We start from the raw sequence: 13,902 nt of genomic DNA on the forward strand, positions 1-13,902 counted from the left end.
TGTACCACTTCCCCCGAGCTGGATTCATTAGAGTCGTCAGACGGCCCTAAGTTGGCCAGTGCATCGGCCTCACTATTTTGATCTCAAGGTGCATGCTGTAGAGTATATTCCTTGAATTGGTGCGTGGTCACCTGCAGTTTGTCCAGGTACCTCCGCATCCATTCTTCTTTTACTTCGAATGTTCCGTTGACTTGATTTATGACAATGAGAGAGTCATATTTGACTTCAATAACTTTGACCCCAAGGCTCTTAGGTAGTTCCAAACCTGCAATCATAGCCTCATACTCGGCTTCATTGTTATTCAATTTTACAGTTTTAATAGACTGCCTAATCACGCTTCCCCCAGGTGGTTTCAAAACAATATAGAGCTCAGACCCTTTAGCGTTGGAGGCACCATCCATAAATAGGGTCCAGATTCTTGAATTATCCCCCGAGGCGAGCAATAATTCCTTTTCGTCTTCGAGTTTTAAGGTCGGCGTAAAGTCGGCCACGAAGTGCATGATATTTCTCAACAGGTAAGAGGTTACGACACATATAGGGTGGCATTGAAAGTGCGATTTTAGCTTCCTGGAAGCGCTTAGCAAAGCGAGTGCTAACTTTTCCAGGAAAGGATACCTCGATTCGATTTCGCCTAGAGTTCTACTGACATAGTAAATAGGAAATTGCGTACCTTTTTCCTCCCGAACTAAGACACCACTTATCGTTACCTCGGAAATAGCCAAGTAGAGGTACAGTTGTTTGTCTGCCTTCGGAGTGTGCAGCAGAGGGGGGATCGACAGGTACCATTTGAGTTCTTCCAAAGTTATTTGGCATTTCGGAGTCCAAGAAAAGTTATTCTTCTTCTTCAATAGTGAGAAGAATGGATGGCTCTTGTCTGAGGACCTTGAGATGAACCGGCCTAATGCGCTTATTCGCCTAGTTAGCCTTTGAACAGCCTTGACGTTGTCCACTACGGCGATGTCCTCTATGGCCCTTATTTATTGGGGTTGATCTATATCCCCCAATTGGACACCATAAACCCAAGGAATTTGTCCGAATCGACCCCGAATGCATACTTCTCCAGGTTTAGCTTTATGTTGTATTTCCTTAGTATGTCGAAGGTTTCTTGCAAATGTTTCAAATAGTCATCTACTCGTAGGGACTTGACCAACATATCATTAAAATAAACTTCCATTGATTTCCCTATTTGTTCTTCGAACATCCGATTTACTATGTGTTGGTAGGTGGCACTGGTGTTCTTTAATCCAAACGGCATTACGTTATAGCGGTAGGGGCCAAATTTAGTTATGAAAGAAGTCTTTTCTTGGTCACTCGGGTCCATCCAAATTTGGTTGTAACCGGAGAAGGCGTCGAGAAAACTCAGTATCTCATTCCCGATCGTCGCGTCGATCATTCGATTGATGTTAGGCAAAGGGAAAGAATCCTTAGGGCATGCTTTGTTTAGGTCTTTATAATCCACACACAACCTTAGTTTATTTTCTTTTTTGGGTACTACTACTACGTTAGCTAACCAATCCGGGTATTTAACTTCTTGGATGGATCCTATTTTTAAAAGTTTGGATATCTCATCCTTGATGAATGCATGTTTGGCCTCGAACGTCTCCTCTTCTGCTTAACCGGATAGAACTTCAGCCCAAACTCAGCTTGTGAGTGGTTACCTCCTGTGGGATCCTTGTCATGTCAATATGGACCAAGAAAAACAATCAGCTTTAGCTTTAAGAAAATCAATAGGTTTTTTCCTAAACTCGAGGGTTAACCCCGTGCCCAGGTATACATTTCGATCCGGTAGATGCTCGATTAATATGACTTTCTCCAACTCTTCAATCATTGATTTGGTGGTGTTGGTGTCATCAAGAGCTATGAATGATCTCGGGATGCCATAATCATCCTTCTCGTCTACTCCCCATTTTTCCTGTTTCTTCGGTTCGACCGAGGCTGGTATCAATGATTGTTGTTTAATCTTTTCTTTTTGGTCGACTCCATGCTCCTTGACGTTGAAACTGCAAGCAACAGGATGACCTCGTTGATGACAAATATCTCACTTGCTGTCGGTTGTTCTTCGTAGACCGTTCTGACTCCCCTCGGTGTGGGAAACTTTAACTCCTGGTGCAAGGTCAAGGGTAATGCCCTCATATTATGGACCTATGGCTTTCCAAATAGAGCATTGTACATCATGTCCCCTTCGATCATGTAGAACTTCATTTCTTGGATTGTACTAATGGTATTTACTGGCAAGGTTATCTCTCATTTTGTGGTCTTGCAAGCCATGTTAAATTTGTTCAATACCTGGACCGCAGGTACGATTTGATCGTGTAAACCTAGTTGCTCTATGACCCTTGATATGATGATGTTGGCCGATCTTCCTGGATCAATCAACACATGTTTAACTCTAGATTTATTGATAGGTTAGGATATTACAAGTGCATGTTGTGAGGCTGTACGATGCCATCGACATCTTTGTCGTGCCCAGCTTTTACATATGGCATACTTCGTCTATCCTCAACTAGTACTTACACGTGGCACTTTATTTCTTGTGTGCCACTTCTATTACATATGACACCATTATGACAATAACCTATCATGCTCAGGGGAAAATCGATGTCAAGTACAATTAAGGGTCATCTCTCTCATCTTGTAACATTCCCTTTTTGGATGATCTAGAAGTCTTTTTTTCTCTTTTGAGAAGGTGTCTTTGGTCATTATTGACATTGTCTTAACTGTGCCATACTTCTTATGAATCATACTATGTTTACCACAAATTTGACTGATTCTCATTCAATTATCAATTAGATCCATATCATCTCTCTACATCTTACCAGGATAATTTAATATGCAACATCTTTATTTATAATATTTTTTGTACATTGGCCAAACTCATTAACGGTGATTACCATAGTAAACAGTCGCTCCAACATCTTGACCAACAATCTTGAATTGAAATCGAGTGTCTAACATAGGTGCCCTTATTCACATCCTTTAGTAAAATTCTTTATAAGTCATGACACCATCCTGACAATACTAGCTGACATCATCACCTTATTTTCTTCCATGATTTCTCAGTATTTGACTGATAATTCTTATTCACCAAAGTCATACGTGTTGACTGTATCAGTCCCAATCTATTCTCAACCTATATTTCCATTTTGAACAAATCTAACACTTTCTGGCTATTAGCCCAAACATCTTATATTATAACTCGAACCTTGAGCTTTATTCTCGACACTTCTATATCTTCCACAATAGATAATCAATACGATCAAGAATACGTACTCTCACTTCAGGCACAAACGCACGATCTAGAGTCAGATGAAAGTGAAACTCCCTAGATGTCATTGTAGCCTCCCCGATATAAGTGTGGTCGGCAACACACCGATAAGAGGGACTTCATTTGACACGGCTCCATAGATTTCCTAGGACTTGACTTAGAACCTAGTACTCTGAGACTAAGTTTTTCATGACCCAAAACCACGTGACCGGCACCCGACACACTACCTGACCCGAGCGAACCAAACCATATTATGCACCCAAAATCATATGCATGAAACCAATTTAACTGCAGAAGCTCCTTGAAATCAAGTAAATTGATAAAATACTTTTCTAATTCAAAATCACACATGATGCCTTTCATGATAATAACAACGAGACTAAGTAAAATAAATATATTTTCATGTATGTCGTGTACAAACCCGTTACTACAACCTTTCATAACTATCTATGTAGCCTCTATACCAAAGAATAGAATTAAACACTTGGGCTAATACCTGACTAGCATAAATTAAGAAAACAACATGATAGCTACCACGAAATAGGAGTGGTACCTCATAGTATACCTCAGGAAGAGAGTCATCCTAGCCCTGACCGCATGCCACATATCATACCTCATCTTAAAACATGTAAAGTAAGAGGGACCTTGGAGGGGGGCCCCTAAGGGCTGAGTATACTACAGCGGTACTCAATAAGTGTCATAGACTCTCTCTAACTTAAGTTCTTCGGACAAACTTTATAAAAATAATGCATCAATATTTATTTGATATAAAATGATAAGAAATTTTATCAATTCATGATCCTTGTCATTTTAAATGAAAGACAAGTAAAATATAACCCACAATATATACTTTTAAAATATTTATATCAACCCAAAATTTTGGATAAAATCATATAAATTCATTCCATTTGCTTTAAGGCATCGAAATCACTCTTCTTGGGCCTAAACATAAGAAAATCATCCTTACCTTTAACTGGGAGTACTATACCATCACTGATACAAGAAGGTCAACTAGGTTATGTACTTAGAGGCAAGTATCATATACCCTACTTGCTCAAGTCGCCTTATTGTAGTGTCGTACGAATCCTCTCAGCCATGCTAATAATAGCACAAAATAGTACCCTCTCGAAGGAGAGCACTTTGTCGTAGTCTATACTACAAAGTAGACATCTACGCCTATAACGGCACGTGTAGTTTCATGATGACGAACATAATATATCCGAAGTCAATTTCGGTGAACAAATGTAACTCCCATAATATTTGATACTTCAAAAATAGATTCACAGCATAGTAGCTTCAAAGGATCTATTTTTATCAAATCATAGCATTTATAGAAAATCTAAATCATTTGAACAAAAATTAAATAAACAACCTTTTATATGCTAAAGCCTTTAGCAATTTAACATCAATCTTTAAAGATACCACAAATGCTATTCTGCTCATCAATTTTCAAAAGAAATACTTTTCTTGAAAATTTATCTTTAGCACTCAAATATGTATACTCTTGTCAATACGTAAGTTTTGATAAAAACTTATAACATTTAACTTGAGTGTCATTTTGATAACAAGATTTAAAATAAATTTTATAAAACAACATGACACTGCATATGCAACATAATAATTTAGTACATGGATACATATGTACTTGTGTGTCCCCACAAGCACGAAAGCACATTTGCAAACAACTTAAGTATTAACTCGAAACATGCTTTTAGAGAAAGTCCCTCAAGAAGAGTAAGTTACTTACCTCGCTTTCACTTTATGAACATTCACAAGCTTTCAATCCTCTTTCATCATTCAAATGTTGATTAAAATGCTCAAACATCAACAACAAGTCGATATCTATAATTAGATATCCTAATTACATCAAATTATGACCTAAGATATTCATCAATATCCATATGTGTCTCATAAGTTGGCGAAAAGCCTCCAACAACTCAAATCGCCAAATAGATTTATATGCTAGATTATTCAAGTTCATTCTTATATTTTAAAGTCATTAATGATACTGTATCAATTGTCCAATATCACCAAGTTACTAATCATCGTCTTCCAGAATCAACACTTGCTAAATAAATTATTCGGGTGATTTCTTAGTTGATCACTTCCAACTTTTGCTAACAAATAATTCCATAGGTTCATTGTATTCATCAATTTCATCGCCAAGATTACTATTCATCTTCTCTCTTATTTTTTTAAAAGTACTATTCATGCCATAACTAGAGTTTTATAATCAAATATTTCACATTAAAATTTGTAATAAATGCTTCAAATACTTCTAACTACTTATAATAAGTGAGTTTGAAGCAGTGGAATTACCTCTTGTAGATCAATCTTGAAAAATCACAACTTTGGTAATTTTTGTGTTCTTGAGGATTGATGATGAAATCTAGTATTTGGATGTAAGAATGATATTAGAACTCGTGTATATTGAGTAAGAATCAACCCAAAACATCATTAACAACTTACCTTAGTTTATTGGACTTGGTTTGAGCTTAAAATCGCTTATTCACCACAAGAACCCTAATACCCAATACTCAAAATACTCTCTTCCTCTGATTTTGTATTTATAGGCCCAAATTTCTAGGTTTCGGGCGCAGCCCCGGATGCTTCACATCCCCAGTTCACTCCTATTTAAGCCCAAATGCGGACCCAGCCTTTGGTTATTTAATCATAACTTCTTGTATGAGTGTCCAAATGACAAACGATTTGAAGATTTAGAAACTAGACTCGAATATCTTTCATTTCATAGGTTTTTCATCACATAAATCCTTATATATATGTAGATATGATCGTCTAAAATTAGGTCTTCTGCATACTTATTTGGAACTTTAGTCAATTATGTAATTTCCAACTTGACTTAGACTTAGGGCTCTCTTTAGACCCTACATCACTTATAATATGTAACGTACACTTATTATCAAATTCAATTAATATCCATAATATTAATAGTCCTTGTCTGCATACAAATATTGTAATTAGCACACATCAACTTTCTTAATAACGCTTAAGTACTTTTAAATTTTCTGGGGTGCTACATAGCCCTCCGATGATTATGTTGATCACGTGATGAGGCTCCTCTTGTTCGACCTATTTGTTGGTGTCCCTGTTTCTGAAGTGGTTTTTGGATCGCTCACTCAGAAATTCTCGGAGGTGCCCATTGCTGAATAACCGGAAAACTTCTTCTCTCAACTGTCGGCAATCTCTATCCTGTGACCATGGGTGTCGTGATACTTACACATAAAATTAGGATCCCTATGGGTAGGGTCGAACTGTAATGGTCGGGGACACTTGTCTCTTTGATGCGCCCTATGGCTCAAACAATGTTGGCAACGTCCACATTGAAGTTGTACTCTGATAATCTCGGTGATTCCTTACTCCCGAGCGGCCTGTCGAACCCATTTTTGCTCATCAAACCTCGGCCACCAGGTCCTTGATCGCTTCTCTTCTCATTCCTTGTGGGGTGACACCCGGATCCATTTCCTCTTTGGTCTGCATTGTATGGTTAACACCGAACTTGGACCGGTTTAGCTCTTGATCAATGGCTCTATTAGATATATCATTAGACATTATGGGATAAACAGATCCAAAAGGGGCCCCGAGTTGGTGGTCCTTGACCTTGATCTTCAATTGGTACCTATTGTGGATGTCGACCCAGATTACTGCAGGTACTGCACCAAATTTTTTTTTAACTGCTGTAAGGCCAAGGAACTTCGGGGATTGACCCCTAAGTGAATGCCTGAATGACCCAATCATCCGCAACTGGTGGTAGGTCCATCTGTTCCATCTGGAATCTTGACACGAACTCCTAGAGTATCTCGTTATCCCTTTGTTTGACCTTGAAGAGATCTGAATTTTTGGTCTCGACCTTGATACTCCCGGCATGAGCCTTTAAGAAAGCATCTTCAAGTATATCAAATGAGTCAATGGAATTTGGGGACAAGTTGTGATACCATATTATTGATCCCTTGGACAAAGTCTCCCCGAACTTCTTCAATAACACCGATCGATCTCATCATCTTCCAAATCGTTCCCCTTGATTATGCATGTATAGGTGGTCACATGTTCATTTGGATCTGTGGTCCCATTGTATTTGGGGATGTTGGGCATGTAAAACTTCTTTGGGATCGGCTTTGTTGCCACACTCAAAGGAAAAGGCTTCTGGATAAATTTCTTGGAATTCGGCCTCTTCAATAACGGGGGTGCCTTCGGGATCTGATCGATCCTAGAATTGTATGTTTCTGTCTTCTTGTCATTAGCCTCAATCATTTTCTCACCTGAATCCACTCGTTTTGTCAATGCTTCGAGCATTTTTATTACCTCAAGACTCACCCCGGGCTCGACTTCACCTGATCTCTTGGTAATATGTTCGTCAATTAATCGGGCTCCACCCTGTTGGGGTGTGGTTTTGACTCTGTAGTTGTGTTATTGCCGCTTGTTGATCCTGCAGCATCTTGAAAATCAGCCGCAGGCTCACCTCATCACCTTCGCCTTCGGGCACTTCTTCAGTCGTCAGTCAGGGTCCCCTTCGAACAATTTTTGCAAAATTAGTTGGCAATTTGACGTTGATGGCCACCTGTGACTTAGCATCCACGGTTCGGTAGCTGGGACACCATTGGGATTGGTAGGAAGAACATTATTGTTGGGTACCAAATTATCATTTTTACCGTGATGGACAGACTTAGCGTCAATGTTCAAGTGAGTAGACTGAGAGTTAGACATTCTTGGGCTGACCTGAAATTAAGATTTCAAAGAACAAGCATAAAATAGGATGTGTTATGGGAATTCGTATCAAATCACCACTATTATCCTTAGCCCCACGATGGGCACCAAACTGTTTACCCTAAATTAGGTAACAATTAAATTTGTATGCGATTTAAAAGATACGTGGTTTAATTCAACACGAATAATTAAGAAACAAATAAATGAATCAAAGACGAAATAAACAATTAAACCAATCATGATGTTATGACCAGCATTATCATAGATTGAGTAACAGCCCCGTCCTCGATTGGGCCCTCGGTTCGAACTAGTTATGAATGAAGAACAATACAAATGAGAAAAATTCTTAACAGTAGCTAAAAGGTAAAAATAATCTTTTATTACCTTGGATCACGTGTTACATTGTGTCACACTAAAGATAAATTTTTCCTTTATATATCAGGAGAGTTTTAGTCCTAGTAAAAGTCTAAAAAAAGTAAAAAACTTCTTCTCCCGATAATTGTTGATACATAATCGATATCGAGTGAGATTCACACCGTGATATCCGGCTGAAGCCGAATATTGTGGCCCCCTATTAGTTGTGCATAACCGTCTACTACGTCTCCCGAGGTCTAGAAGTCATACTTGGTCCGGGGTGCGTCGCTATACCACGTTTGATGTCGGACATATCGTTCATCCTTCCCGGGTCCCGAGGGGTCTCTAGCTCCAATAACAAGGTCGCGGGTATGTGTTCCTCTATTAGTTCTTTCATCGGGGAATCAGGGTGGATATTACCCCCGATTTTACCCGTACACAACATCAAGGTTTAAAAACATAGGACTCCATCGGTTTCAAAAAAAATTGGTACCATTATTATTTGGGAAGTTTACGAGTTTGTTCTTTAACTACATTTCTTAAATATTGTATAAATATTTTAAATTATAAACTATTATGACTTGTAATATTTTTTATGTAGTTTTCGAAAATATAATTTTTTTTAAAAAAATTGAAGAATCTAGGTCCAAATTCACAATCAAAGTTAAGTACTCTAACCTTTGTGTTCTGAACCGTGTCACTCTTTTTAAATGGTGGGAGTACTTTTAGCTTTGATACTTTGACGTTGAATCGTTTTGCATCACATGTCCCATCTAACCACTTCAAATGGCTTTCCTAGAATTGATAAATGTTTGATCGTTGCAGCTCATGCAATTTCCTCACTATGTGGTCTAATCTTGACCATGGTTAGTAATTATCCACTGTACCTATAGCTTAGCATCCACTCCAGTCTAGTGACCAAATAGAAACAGGGTTGCTCTGGAATTGTGATAATAGGCCAGATTCATGTAGTTTGGCGACTATTTATGCCCCAACTTGAATATGATTCACCGTTCTAGGAAGCTTAAATGACGATAAAATGGCTCTAATTATGAATTTCATGTTTTGCAGGAGCAAGTTGTGCTTATGAGAACTTAGGACAGTGTTTGGAGCTAAATTAAAGCAAGGGAAGCCCCTCAGAGCTGAGTACGTGTGAAAGAAGAAAGAAAAGAAGAGAGAAAATGTTGATCCACCCTAGTGCGGGCCAAACGCGGCCTTAGCGCGGTCATGCTAGAGTAGGAAAACGGGACAATATACTATGCGATATGTGCGGCCACTATCGCGGTTCGAGCGCGGCCGCGCTAGTCAATCTGGAGTGCATAAATTTCAGGGGTACACTTGGAAGTTTGGGAGTAATTCCACTTAACCTATAAGAGGTCCAGCTCGCCCCAAAAGACATTATCAAGGTTTTTATAGCTTTGTTGAAGGCATGAAGAGGCAAGAGGCAAGGAGGATAATTCGACATCGAGTTCTACCTTTCTTCATTTTGTATTTATCATTCATGATGAATTTTGTTGTTGTTACTATGAACATGATTATGAGTAGCTAATTATTTAATCTAAGGTTTTAATGGAACCTATTGAGGGATGAACTTCTTGTTGTGTTAATATAGTTTCCCAGTTTAATCTCTATTTGTTCAACTACGTTCTTGTTGTAGTTAATTGATAGGATCCTCAATTAGCTGTGCCTATTTAATAAGTATTACTCGGGAGAGAGTGCATATATAGGTAGTTGTTGAACAATACCACTCCCAAAGTATATGAGGAATCAATAACTGAGGGTTTAAAGGTAGGATAAGGGATAACAAAACCTTGGGTACGATCTAAATGAGTTGTAATAAAAGCCAGCTAGCGTAACTCGGGAGAGTGCGTCTAGTAAATTGTCGTAATTACTCGGGAGAGATTTACGGTAGTAAGAGTGCTCATTATTGATAGAGACGACTAGGAAAATCTATGTGAAATATAACAGGAAGGGATTCCATCAATAGGGGAAATCATAACCTTAGATCCTTCTCTTAATTGTTTACAACTCAGTCATAATTAGCACTTAGTTTACTTAATTTTATTCAGTTATAGTTAGTAGAAATATCACCAAGTGTTATTCAAAATATCTAGGAAGTTGATTACGGAGAATTCGGTGAGTCTGACAATAGTAGTTGGTAGGTTAATTCCATGTGGGATTCGACCCTGGGCTAAATATCCGGATTATATTTGCAGCGACCGCTTGTCCTTTTTATAAGGCATAGTTGGGCGTGATCAAATTTTGGTGCCGTTGTCGGGGAATTAACAGTGTTATCAATTACAGTTGAAAGAAATACAAAAATTCTTAATGTAGTCAGTTTTCTCTATTTTCAATCCATACATTGAAAGTTTAACATTTGTTAACTTGGTTATACAGGTGCATGCCTAGAAACTCATCGAGAATTGGTGAAGTGTTTGAAGCATTATCAGATCCCGAGAAATTTTTCAAGGCCTTGAATCGGGCCAACCGAAAAAACAAATAACAACAATCAACTAAACAACCTGAACCAGACCTGGCAGACCAAGTTAACAACAGAGACAACAACGTGGATAACGTGGTAGACTCAGTTGTGCAGGTAGTGGCGCCTCTAGTGCCTGGGGCTCCTCTATAAGACTGGGCATAACCCACAGCAGAGAATTTGGCTATGGCAATATTAGTCCCGCAGATACAGGTTGAATCTTTTCAAATCACATACAACATGCTGCACTTGTTGCAAAACAAAGGACTATTTTCGGGGTCATACATTGAATATCCTCAACGGCACTTGAAGAATTTTCTGTCAATCTGCAATACTCAAAGGCAGCCCAACGTAACTCAGGAAGCAATAAAGTTGTTGTTGTTTCCATTCTCAGTGACAGGAGCTACCCATACTTGGCTAAATTCACTCCCTATTAATTCCATCACGACTTGGGAAGAATTAGTCAAACAATTTTTGAATAAGTTTCATCCACCTAACAAGACTGCTCAGCAAATTGATGAAATTTTGAGCTTCAGACAGAAACCAATGGAAACATTACAAGAAACATGGGAAAGATTCAAAGGGGTGTTGGTTATATGTCCGCACCACAATATCCCAGACCAGATATTGGGCAGTGGTTTTACATGGGTATAACAGATAGCGTGAAGGCTAATGTTGATGCTTTGGCTTGTGGAGCATTTTTGAGAAAATCATGAAGAGAAAGCCAGATCCTGCTTGATAAGATGGCACAAAATTCAGGGTGGACAACCAGGAATGCACCTATCACTCCAGTAGTTCACTCAATGCCTTTAGATCTGGCCAACACTCTTGCCAAAAATATGGCCACCTTAATGACACAAATGAGCATACCCACCAAAAAAGTGGAAGAGTCCGGGCAGAAGCAGCAGGTGCACATTGTAGATACAACCAATGGGGGCTTATGCACATCTTGCATTAGTCAGCCAATTGGTAGCCAGTGGAATGCGGAAAGTGATCATCATCATTACTCTGAGGACATGAATTATGTGTCTAATTATAGGACCAGAGACAAGGTGGTCAGAATTGGGGCCAACAGAATCAGCCATACAGGCCAGTCCAGCCACAACACAACAATGGAAATATGGGAGCCATGCAACCTCACAATAATGTGGCGCCCTACCAAAGGCCACAGGGATACAACAACCAAAATCAGTAGCAGGGTTATCATCCTCCTCAGCAGTAACATGGTGGGAGACAAGAAGATGGGTTTGCTAGACATGAGGCAATGATGCATCAGGTTATTGGGTCAAATGCGAAAATGAGTGAAAGAGTAGATGCACATGAGTTAGCCATAAGGAATATTGAAGTGCAAATGGTCTAGATCTCGATGTTTTTAAATAACCGTCCTCATGGGACATTGCCTGCAGACACTCAAGTAAATCCAAAAGATCAATGCCCGAAGCAACTGATAGCAGTAAGTTTACGTAATGGCATAGACTTAGACTTGGAGAAAGACATGGCTTGAGAAAGCAGACAGGCTGAGACACTTGCACCAGTGCCCATTGAGCTAGATGATTCAGCAAAACTGACAGAGGTGACAGTATAGCCTGCCCAGGAAGAAACCAACACACGGATTAAGGCTGAGATAGAAGCTGAGACAGCCCAGGAACCAGTAGTTAAGGTGGTGTATGACAAAGAGAAAACTCAAATAATTGGGAAGAAGAGACCTCCAACTCTATTCCTATAGAGGCTGGCCAAATACCAAAAAGAGGAACAATACAAGAAATTTTTGGAGATGTTGAAATAAATCCAGGTAAATATTCCATTGATTAATGCTTTGAAGGAGATGCGTGGTTATGCAAAAATGATGAAGGACTTGATGTCCCGAAAATTCGACTTCCAAGATTTGGCCACAGTGACTCTAACTCAGACCTGCAGTACTGTGGTGACTAGATCAGTTGCTGAGAAGTTGTCTGATCAAGGGAGTTTCACAATTCCCTACATTATTGGTAACTTTGCCTTTGCCAAGGCACTCTGTGATTTGGGGGCCAGCATAAATCTTATGCCGCTGGCGATCTATAAGAGGTTGGGGATTGGAAGAGCTAGACCCACATCTATGTTGTTGCAGCTGGGTGACAGAGCTGTGAAAAGACCCTCACGTATTTTGGATGACGAGTTAGTACAGGTAGAGACATTTGTGTTCCCTGCAGATTTTGTGATTCTGGATTGTAGAGTGGATGAAGAAATTCCCATAATTTTTGGAAGGTCGTTCTTGGCCACAGGGTGAGACCTCATTAATTGTGAAACTGGGGAGCTCAAGATGAGGTTGAACGATGAGGAGATAACATTCAACGTGTAGAAATCTATGAGGCAACCAAGCGAATTCACCAATTGTTCTCTTATTGATGTCGTGGATGTAATCGTGGAAGAGGATGATGAGACATTGACTATTGAGGATCCTCTTGCTGCATGTATTGTGAATTTCGATAAGGTGAATGGGGAAGAATTGGCAGCATGGGTGCTAGCTCTAGAGGGCAGAGGGTTTTGGGAGAGAACACTTGAATTCGAGCCCTTGCACTTAGAAAATAGAGAAACTTCTCCAGCCAAGCCATCCATAGAAGAACCACCAAAGCTAGAGTTCAAGCCACTGCCCGCCCATCTCAGGTATGCATTCATAGGACCTAACTCCACATTACCTGTTATTATCTCATCTAGTTTGTTAGATGTGCAGGCACAATAGCTTTTGCAGGTACTCACGGAGTGCAAGACTACCATCAGATGGACCATGGCAGACATCAAGCGGATCGGCCCGGCATACTGTATGCATAAAATTCTGCTAGAAGAGGGGCACAAACCTTCCAGGTAACACCAAAGGAAGCTAAACCCCAACATGAAGGAGGAGCCATTATACTTGCAGAAATGGACGGAGAAGTCTGGCCAAAGCCGATCAATTCAGATGTAGTCAAGTGTTACTATGTGTAATCTTTATGCTTTCCTTATATTATGTAAATTGAACTATGCTTGACCTGATTCCCATTTAAGAAGGGATACGTAGGCAGCTCTATGGGTTCGGTCACAACTAAATAAAAATTTCATTTCCCCC

The 13,902-nt window shown here is 39.5% G+C and overlaps 1 protein-coding gene and 1 non-coding gene across 2 annotated transcripts; one reads left to right on the forward strand and one right to left on the reverse strand.

Moving 5' to 3' along the window:
• Nucleotides 1-11,331: 11,331 nt before the first annotated feature.
• Nucleotides 11,332-11,434, reverse strand: LOC138881991 (small nucleolar RNA R71). The gene has a single exon (XR_011403424.1). It is a non-coding gene; the product is annotated as a small nucleolar RNA R71 (small nucleolar RNA).
• Nucleotides 11,435-12,645: 1,211 nt separating this feature from the next.
• LOC138873479 (uncharacterized) lies at nucleotides 12,646-13,086 on the forward strand. Its single transcript, XM_070151951.1, has one exon. It carries the CDS (start codon nucleotides 12,646-12,648, stop codon nucleotides 13,084-13,086), a length of 441 nt encoding a protein of 146 aa, XP_070008052.1.
• The last annotated feature ends 816 nt before the right edge of the window (nucleotides 13,087-13,902 follow it).

Source organism: Nicotiana sylvestris, chromosome 1, assembly GCF_000393655.2.
Source record: "Nicotiana sylvestris chromosome 1, ASM39365v2, whole genome shotgun sequence".
In the NCBI taxonomy this organism is placed as follows: domain Eukaryota; kingdom Viridiplantae; phylum Streptophyta; class Magnoliopsida; order Solanales; family Solanaceae; genus Nicotiana; species Nicotiana sylvestris.